This window comes from Sinocyclocheilus rhinocerous, unplaced genomic scaffold (assembly GCF_001515625.1).
Source record: "Sinocyclocheilus rhinocerous isolate Xijiao unplaced genomic scaffold, SAMN03320098_v1.1 scaffold1705, whole genome shotgun sequence".
NCBI lineage: Eukaryota > Metazoa > Chordata > Actinopteri > Cypriniformes > Cyprinidae > Sinocyclocheilus > Sinocyclocheilus rhinocerous.
The window spans coordinates 150,257-161,005 of record NW_015643585.1 but is presented as its reverse complement, the minus strand read 5'-3'; the positions used below and the strand labels follow the sequence as shown (position 1 = coordinate 161,005).

The following is a 10,749-nucleotide window of genomic DNA, read 5'->3' as shown; positions in this document are numbered from 1 at the left end:
TATTTAAATACCAATAAAGTGGGGGTATATTTGTTTTTATCTTTTTTTTTTTTTTTTTTTTGATAAACGTTACTCAATATAACTGCGAGTACACTAAAAAAGATTTTACTGTTATAAAAACACAGATTTGTGCATTATGAATTGAATTGTTAAATGCAAAACACATCGTTCTTGTCATCACAGAATCTAACCAATGAGAATAAAGTGTGTTGTCAGCAAGGCTTTCGCAGCCGATTTTGTGCAACTGACCTAGGCGGCTGGTCTCGTTTTGCTCTCGCGGTACTTTGATGGCACATGTGATCGTAAGGCAGCTGCAGCGGCGATCAAAGTCAGACAAATTTTCTAACCAGAATCCATCGCTTTTGTCGGCAGCCGATCTTTGCGGCACCGCATGAAGTCGAACAAGCCTACCGTTTTCGGAAAGGAAATGATGTGTACTACGGAACCCCTAAAGGGAATTAATATGAGATGGGAGAAAAAAAATAATATTTCAATACATTCTCTCGCAATTATATTGTTGGATAATTATACTGTATATAAATTGCGGCATTAGGGAGCCGCTATTAATATGCGGGGCATTGAAACCGCTTTTGAATGCGTGATCTCATTTTACTTTCACTTTCAAGATTCGTGATCACACGTACTCTATATACTACGGGGCAGCAGTACTTACCACACATTCGCCCCAGCTAACAATTTTTGGTTCCCAGAACGTTCCCAAGAATGTTCCCTGTTGGTTAGCCAGGAAAGTTTTCTTAACGTAAATAGAACGTTCCCTTTAAGTTAGGGGAAAGTTCCGGGAACGTTCCAAGAACGTTCTCGGTAGGTTCCGGGAACGTTCCCCTAACCTAAAGGGAATGTTCTATTAACGTTCTCTGAAGGTTCCCAGAATGTTATCCTAACCTCTTTACTCTGATACCGCTGCTGTCCGTCAGTAATCATCCAGCACTCTGCGTCCGGTATAGAAAGCAGCATGGAAGATGGGACATGTACCTCAATAATCAGTACTACAAACCATGTCTTGTTTTAAACTATTGTTTAATCATTAAAGATATTCAGAGCACATTTAACCATCATAAAAGGAGCATTAAATGAGATTGAATTATTATAACTACCATGTACCATATAATAATCCAGATTTTACGCTTCTTAAGCACCAACAATGACTTACACAAAATATTGGGTTTTAAAAATGTGAATTTTATTTTTCCAGACATTAAAAATGAATAACATTTATTTGACTTTAACGCTTTCCCCGCCAGCATTTTTGAAAAAAGTTGCCAGCCACCGCCAGCGATTTTGATGATTTTCACTAAAATTGGATGGCCTCCAGTATATTAGGTGTATGAATATTTGAATATGCAATACTCCAGAATAAATAACAGAGCCTCTACTTTTAAACAAAAAAAATCAGTTTTATTCTAGCTTAAAGCATTCTTTTTTTTTTATCATCACTTGAATATAGGTAGGTTTTGTAAAAAAATTCATAATTTTGAGCAAAAAGGTGAGAAAATCACATCCCCCGAGTGTATAACAGTGAAAACACGAAAAGCCGTAAAAACTCGTCTTTGGCGGGAAGCGTTTTCTTGTAAAAGACGAGATAACTCGTCAACGGCGGGGAAAGAGTTAAGTAGGATAACATTACATTCATTTCTTACCACTGTATTAACGATGATGTGCTTCTCTCTTTTGGTCAGTAAAAAGAAAAAAGAAAAACCTCTCCGTTAACATGTTCTTTTCAAGTAGACTTGTCAAATCTCTCTGAAATCACAATTTCAGATTTTAATTGTTAATTGTACCTATTTACTCTCAATAGGTACAGCGCATTAGCATTCGTTAGCCGGTTAGCTTGTCATTCACGTTTCCATTCGCGTTTCTATTCGCATCTATTACCGTTTTCTTTTCTCTCTCGCGCCGTTTTTCAAGAGTTCATCATACAACAGTGCTAAGTCAGAATCATTCATCAATCACGGTGAGTAATGGCTTCTTCTCCTGCTATTGTTGTTTGCACCGCTTGCCACATGTATAGTTTATCTCTCTCTGTCAGCAGCGAGGGATTCACGTGATAAATGCAGGGAAATAGTCAAGTCAAGTCACCTTTATTTATATAGCACTTTTAACAATACAGATTGTGTCAAAGCAACTTTACAGCATTAAATAGGAAAATAGTGTGTCAATAATGCAAAATGACAATAGTAAACACTAATTTTCCAGTTAAAGACAGTTCATCATTGAATTCAGTGATGTCATCATCCGGCTCAGTTCAGTTTAAATAGTATCTGTGCAATCAAGTTGAAGATATCGCTGGAAATTAAGTCTCCCCAACTAAGCAAGCCAGAGGCGACAGCGAAAAGGAACCAAAATTCCATCAGTGACAGAATGGAGAAAAAAACTTGGGAGAAACCAGGCTCAGTCGGGGGGCCAGTTCTCCTCTGGCCAGACAACTGAAAATAACCTGCAGGGAACGTTCTGGGAACATTCTCTGTAGGTTATAAAATTAAACCTAAAAATAACTTGCAGGGAACGTTCTGGGAACGTTCCCTTTAGCTTATTAAAAGAGAACCTACAGGGAACATTCCTAGAACGTTCTTATTTGGTTCACAAAAAAATAACCAAATGGGAACCTTATAGTAACGTTAGCGGAACGTTCTGTTTGTGTTGGGGCCATCGTCCTCAGTCATCTCTTCTTACTCTCTTTATGTAGTAAGCGAAATTTAATGTACTGTCATGTAACGGACTACCGCTAGCAAGCAGCTAACCATGTCCCTTTAGTGGCTCCGTAGAATGCGTTGTTTGTTTTCCGTGCTTTTCTGAATACGAATTCACGCTTTGGGCACACCCCCAACCCTGCCCTTCTATCCCCCAACCACGCCCCCATCGTCCATCGCAATGTTACACGGTAGAAATCGTTGATGCCAATTTCCAATTTACCAATGGTTAAAAGAGAAAGGAAAAATTTAAATCGCATCATATGACCCCTTTAATGTGGAATCTACCTTTTATGCTTTCAGACCAGTCTCCTTTTTTTTTTTTTTTTATAATATCCAGTCAGAATTTAAAATCCATGGTCTTTCTAGGCTTTAGGAAGGTCCTTCCGAGTTTCTTTAGTCAAAATCATGGCGAGCTTGATTTATTTTAACATTGCGCCTACAATGAACCCTTTTCTTCTGTTGTAATGTCACAGTGCTGACTCTCCTCTGCTGTGGATTCGAATTGATCCGGACATGTCCATCCTACGGAAGGTGGAGTTTGAACAGGCCGATTTCATGTGGCAGTACCAGTTGCGGTTTGAGAGGGATGTGGTGGCCCAGGAGGAGGCTATCTCAGCGCTGGAAATATTTCCCACACCGGCCTCGCGACTTGCTCTCACTGATATTTTAGAACAAGACCAGTGCTTTTATAAAGTCCGCATGCAGGCCTGCTTTTGTCTGGCTAAGGTAAAACATGCTACCTTATATACAAAATATGTAGCATAATTAGTTAAATTAGCAGTAAGACGGTAATGTATCTCATACACTTGCTTCTTCAGCACCTCATCAGCATATTATAATGATTTCTAAAGAATCGTATGACGCTATGACGTAATTGCTGCTAAATTTCAGCTTTGCCATTACAGACAGGAATATATTATATTTTTAAATATTTGTTTAAACGGGGAATTTTGAATTCTAATATTATTTCACAATTTTACTTTATTTTTGGATTTGGAAACCTTTTGGATTGTTGTCTATTTTCCTCAACTCTAATAAATGATAAACAACACCTCTTTCTTCAGAGTTGTGCTTGCCAGTTGACCATGTTTTCAATTTTTTTTAAATGTTTGCTAATCTCAGTATGTTGTCCCAAATACAGGTTATCGTATTTCAAAAACACAGACTACAGTTAGCAAGTGATGTAGGCCTAAATTACCACAGAAAAACAAGTGACAAGAAGTGTAAAAAAGTGTAGTACATATGTTTTGTATTGAGATTTTCTTCAAGTGAAACAAAACTTCATCCTCTCTATTTTTTTAAACGTTATATTTTTTATTATTTTACCATGACCGTAATTGAAGTAGTTTTTTTTTTTTTAACTAAAGCAAAACAAAAGTGGCAATGTGGTAATTTGACATTATTAAGGTAACTTATGACTAATGACATTATTGTTAATGTCAGTTAATCAGTTAATCATCTACATCACCTTTAAAACTATATTGTTTATTCATGCATTTGAATTAGCAGTTGAGTTTCCATACTGTTTGAAATTATTATATTGCTTGCTTTTTTGGGAGGCATTAACTGTGTTTGAACTGTGTTAGATTGCTAATTCCATGATGAGCACCTGGACTGGCCCCCCAGCCATGAAGTCTCTTTTTACACGCATGTTCTGCTGCAAAAGCTGCCCGAATATTGTCAAGACAAACAACTTCATCAATTTTCAGAGCTACTTCCTGCAAAAGGTAATACCTTTTTTATAATTGGATAATTTAAGATTTTAATTATAGCCTAGTTAGATAAGAAGTTCATTTTTATCTTCAACAAAAAGTATCATGGACAACCGTTGGACCGTAAGACAGGACCCAGTGATTCATGTCAGAAATGAAATATGTAAGACAAGCAAGCTCCTCCACAGTAGAGATGCTAGATATCGGCCCGGCATGTAAAGGTGCCGTAGAGGTCCCACAATGAACACTGCTCTGGTGCCTGAATGTTAAATAACAATTGTTGTTAGTCATTAGCTCACAATAAGTAATTAAGAATAAGCATTATTCTTATACTTCTTTGAATTCTTATAATTCTTATTGTGTGCTAGAGAATTATTGGAAACTCATTCCCTGCCATATCAGGCATTTGGGTTTAACACTGTTTGAACAAGGCCCACAGCATCACCACCAAAGATCCAACTCACATCTTCCGCAAACTTTTTACTCTATTGCTATCTCTGACACCTACTTCCATTTCAAGGAAGAGGGCTGAACACTATTGTCAATCTTTTGCACCACAACTTTGTTGCTAGAATGACACTAACGTAGACTTGACTATTCTTTTCATGTAGACTATGCCTGTGGCCATGGCTCTACTCCGAGATGTTCAGAACCTTTGTCCCAAAGAGGTCCTCAACTTTATACTGGACCTCATCAAATACAATGACAACCGGAAGAACAAGGTAATAGAGCAAAGAAAATTGGTTTGTAATAAAGAAATTAGCGTTTTGATGAAAAGTAGAAGGCTACATGCTACAAGTGTCCCAATTGATCTAAACCTGAAAGCTCATGTTTTTTTCTATACATTGCTGTCTTTATTTACATAAATTACTTGTCAGAGGTTACATCACAGAACTGTTGTAATTTTGTTTTTTCTACTGCAGTTTTCTGATAATTACTATCGTGCTGAGCTGATTGATGCCCTGACAAATTCACTGACTCCTGCCATCAGCATTAATAACGAGGTGCGCACAGTGGACAACTTAAACACAGATGTTCGCCTGATCTTGGAGGAAATCACACGCTTTCTTAACATGGAAAAACTGCTGCCGAGCTACCGTAACACCATAACTGTCAGGTGTGTGATCTATTTTACATGCATGTGATTTGTGGAAATTTAGATGGGTCTCATGAAAAGACTGCCAAGAACACCTACAACGGATGTCTGTACCAACAAACTTTTGAAAAATGATTTGCCATGTTTATGTAACTTCCTCCTATTAAACTATATAGGCTAATACTTTCTAAATAAAAATGGTACAGATAAATTAAGGTTCACCTTTTATTTGTATTTAGACTAAATACAAAAAAGAAATGTGAAATTCCCATCAAATAAACAAAAGTCTCTCAGACTCAACTTTTTAAAGGCAGTGTAGGTGATTTGGTTCAAAAACATTTTTTGTTATGCTGTTTGAAAGTCTCTTCTAAAGTCTCGCTATTATTGTACTACTACACATTTTGTACTGTAATGTTTTCTCACCGGTGAATGAGACATGGGGTAATCTGACAGCATTGCATTCAATCCTCCACCAGCGCCGTCTCTCATCGCGTTTAATTACTCACCCTCATGTTGTTCCAAACCCGTAAGACCTTCGTTCATCTTCAGAACACAAATTAAGATATTTTTGATGATAAATGTGAGAGCTCTCAGATCCTGCATAGACAGCAACGCAACTGCAATATTCCCAGTCCCAGAAACATAGCAATGACATTGGTAAAACGGTCCATGTGACATCAGTGGCTCAACTTCAATTATGCGAAGCTACGAGAATACGTTTTGTGCGCAAAGAAAACAAAAATAACATAATTTATTTAACAATTCTTCTCCCCGAGTTACCATCTTCAGCCATTTTGGAGAGTACCACAACGCATGTCCGCGTTTTCACCAGAACATAACGTAGAATAACGAGAAAGTGCATGCATGCTGAACGTAAACAACGCTGATTACGTTGATTACATTCTGGGGAAAGCACGTACATGCGTCGTGGTACTCTCCAAAATGGCGGAAGATGGTAACTCGGGGAGACGAGTTAGTGATGTGACGGGGCTGGATCTGTGGCTAAAATAATTTACTAACGTACAAATTACGCTTCTAATGTGATCCAAACTTTAAAAATACATTAAAACAAAAACAGTACAAAGTTCTTTTGTATTGAAATGTAGTAACTAAGTCATGTTTAATTATAATTTTCCCAGATAATTGTTTCATATCGGTTGACAGGGCTGCGGACATGAGCAGGACAGATATATATATTCCGTCCATATAAGCTGCAAATGCGCCGCATACCCAGGCCGTCTGAGAGAATGAGTTCACGGGCTAATTAATATAAACATGATTATACTGTAAGTTGATCCCTTGTCATTTGAGATGTGACTTAAAGCTTAATAAAGATTTGGGAATAAGTATGTAAAATGATTTATTTGAAAACAACGGAAATTTTCTGTAAATCTATGTCAGTGACGGAAGCTTCCGGGTAAGCGGATTCTCCGCAGCTTTGGCACCTCCGCTCTGTTGCTATGATTCGTCAGGATTGTAGCGCGTTCTCAGTGTTTTGCTGGTATGTGCATGATTTCATGCACGAGGTAAGCTGTCCGCGAAGCACTCGCCCAAGCGGAAAAATGCGCTAGCTGTTGCTACCAGATCTCGATTGCCGAAAATTACATTGTGTTTGATGCAAAACTAACTCAACTAAATCATTTGAAAAAAAAAATACATAACTGTATGTTTTCATGCTTTCTCAAGCAAAGCAAATTTTGAAAGTCTACTAAAAACATACCTGGTCATAGACAATGTTGAAGATGTTATTGTCAATGTGCCTAAGTGGTAAATAAAATTTTTTTTTTTTAAATGTACATAAAATTGTAAATAATAACAAACATCAGGAAAAAAATAGGAAACAATACCTTTGTTTTCCATATACTTGTGTCGCTAACGGTTAAAGTCCTTATCTGATTATATTGTTGTTTGCAACGTTACTTGCCAATATTTTAAAGATGTTTTTTTTTTTTATTATTGGATCATTGGAGTAGTGTCACCCGGGTGAGAGTTTTAACTCCTATTCATTGGGAATAAAAATAAAAGAATAAATAAATAAAATAAAAAAATCATTCAGTCGATGCAGAGACATATAGAGCGGGATAATCCCCCATCTCCCCACCCTCTGAATATTACGCATCATAACGTAACTGTGTAAACGTTATTTGGCGGTTTTCACTTGGAAAAGCAGCTGTTTTCTAGCATTCTAATAACTATGGATAAACCTGAAACGATAGAAGAAGGATTGGAGATGAATTTCATTTACAAATAAGGTAGGAATATGCATACCTTTAAATCGACACCTGCCACTGTGTTTTCCTCTTTGCATGTGTCCTAAAAGCAATGACGAGAGCAGAGAAGTGGGGGGGGGGTGGTCTTAATCTTTGCACTAAGCATACCTGGTTAAAAAAGTCACCGCTTGCCACTGATATACATAGTTTGTATATAATTCATTCCTACGACTTATTCATTTGTGGCCACTGTCCATGTTTCATTAATTTGTTACCTAGAAAACCCATGATTTAACTAAAATGAGGGAATGAAATAAGTCATAGGAACGAGTTCTTAAATCATGGCCATGAAATCTTTAATTTCCCCCCGCATGTTTACCACAGTAAGAGATGTGAAAACAGTGATTAAAAGTGAACGACAATAAAATAAACCTGCGAAATAGAGGGTGAGACGGTGAGGATTTGGGAAAAGAAACCATAAATATTATTAAAGTCGTGGAAATTCGTGACCAATCGGCAAAACAGAACACAAAGCCGCATATGGCTTTAAATGTATCGAACAGCATGAATGCAAAAGCATGGTTATGATGTAACATTTGACTGCTAACCCATTATTTCTCTTATAAACAAAGCATACTCGCATTCAAATTTTTCATGTGAGCAACGGTGTGATTTGCCGCAGTACCGCCGGTGGAAGCGGTTCTCTGACCGTGCGGCACAGCCCCACGAGCCGCAGTTACGTTTGGGATCATTTTATTTTAAATGCCAATAATGTTAATTGCAAACATTGCGATTATGTTTTAAAAAAACAACAATGAGCACCATGAAACCATTTAAAAAGGCGCGTTCAGCGGTCTCTGTGACGGGATATGAAACAGCCAACAAAGTTAAATGATCCCAAAAGTAACTATGGCGCACTCTCTTCATTTTATCGAATGATCTTAATCACATCTTAATTTTACAATCCTGCTACTAGCCTTTATTTAGTTTAAAATGCCCTTTATTTTGGGTGAGGAAGCTGACGTTTTGAGTGGCTTTTGCACATCCTGTCATGCCGGTGAATATGCCACTGCAATAGAAGCATTTTGCAGTATTAAGGTTAATGATTAATAGATTAACTGATCGTAAAAATTGATCTACAATTGACATCCCTAATATATATGTATGTATGTGTGTGTGTGTGTGTGTGTGTGTATATATATATATATATATATATATATATATTCAGTGTTTCCCACAGACTTGCACTCTATTTGTGGCGGCATATACAGTATATGCAAATTCATCCGCTCACAAACGCTGCTTTATCAGGCATTACATTCAAGATGAAATGAAAATGACATCCAAAATTTTCTGAAGACAGTCGGTTTCCTTCAGAAATGCAGTGATATAAGTGACAGTCGATTTTGAAAAGTGCACATGCTCATGTTTATTCAACGAAGTCTAAGCCTTTTAGAAAATCTAGTTGTGGCGGTCAGTTTTGATATTGTGACGGGCCGCCACAAATAAATCAATGTATGGGAAACACTGTATATTTATATATTTTAGGGGTGTAACGATACACGTATTTGTATTGAACCATTCGGTACGAGGCTTTCGGTTTGGTACGCATTACAAACCGAATGATTCGTTGGACTAATCCTTTTACATCTGGAAAATAAAAGAGCTTAAAGTGTGTGAAATATAATGTTCTCAGTGCCAATGTGCTCAACAAGGCAGCCCAAACGATATAACAGGCAACGTGATGTCTGCCCTCTGGGGCTGCACGATAAATCGAAATGAAATCGAAATCACGATTAGACAGAAGCTGCGATTGTCATGCATATCTTTCAGTGAAGCACGGTTCTGTGATCAGTAGTAAATTTCCATCCGAATGCCAGAGGGCGCTCTCATGCAGAAACTCCAAATATGCCCCGCAGAAGAAACCAAGGAAATCTCTATAGCGGTTCCTGAATAAACAGAAAATGTAAATGCTTTCATTGATTCAACGTGACTAATAAACACACGACTATGACAATATATGGTTTATCTGAGTTATTATTATAATTTTCATTATAATGAAGTATATCTATAATGCAATGCTAATCGACATAGACTTTATCACTGCTTAGAATATATGAAATATGTTGCGTGCCTTATTCTGTGTAAGAAGCCACATCTCACTGAAGGATTTATTTCAAACACTCGACTGACGTTATGAAGTGAGTTTGGAGTAAAATCATGTTATTAAATGTGGTATTTTCACATGCTTTCAGATGGAGCAGCATTTACAGCCGTAGTTCAAAGAGAAGCTGCACAAACAGCTGTCATTATTTGAGTAATTGAGTAATCTGTCGATTGTTCTGACGATTAATCAAGTAATCGGATAATTATAGGGCCCTATGATTTCTGCGATGCGGAAATACGCAGACACGGAATCCAATTATTAAAAATTGATTTTACTGTGTGTTTTTGGATGGATAAATCAAAAGTAGGTAATTACACTTAAATCAAAACGTGATATAGACTAGTGCCTGTGAATATTAAGCCGCAAAAATACTATTTAAATATGAATCCTGTATGTTCTGCACGTCTCTGTATGAATTAATGGCACAGGCGCGCGGTTTCGTTTACTACACACATACTGAAGCGCGCGTGACACTCGCGGTGTTTTCAGCCTGTGCCGCTTCAATATACGAGTATGAACATGATCTCTAGAACTGCTCTGAGACACTTCATGAGCATTTTACCATTTCTTTTGAGAAAAACTATTGTCATATTAAAGGCTACAAATAGAAACTCGAAGGTCTTCACAGTAACCCATCAAAATAAAAGTTCGGGTTAAAGGGTTATTTCACCCAAAAATGAAAATTAGCCCATGAATTACTCGCCCTCAAGGCATCCTAGGTGTATATGACTTTCTTCTTTCAGACGAATCCAGTCGGAGTTATATTATAAATTGTCTTTGATCTTCCAAGCTGTTTAATAGCTGTTTTACATTTTGAATATGGATATTTTTCTTACAAAAATGCATCGATTCG

At 37.2% G+C, this 10,749-nt stretch overlaps 1 protein-coding gene across 1 annotated transcript in view; it reads left to right on the top strand.

Annotated features, from left to right (window-relative positions):
* Positions 1–10,749, top strand: part of taf2 (TAF2 RNA polymerase II, TATA box binding protein (TBP)-associated factor) — an 80,134-nt gene that overhangs the window by 40,239 nt on the left and 29,146 nt on the right. The window contains exons 16-19 of the mRNA XM_016574918.1: positions 3,185–3,437; positions 4,298–4,438; positions 5,035–5,145; positions 5,347–5,540. Of these exons, the coding sequence (XP_016430404.1) occupies positions 3,185–3,437; positions 4,298–4,438; positions 5,035–5,145; positions 5,347–5,540 (699 nt within the window). The remainder of the gene's footprint in view (positions 1–3,184; positions 3,438–4,297; positions 4,439–5,034; positions 5,146–5,346; positions 5,541–10,749) is intronic.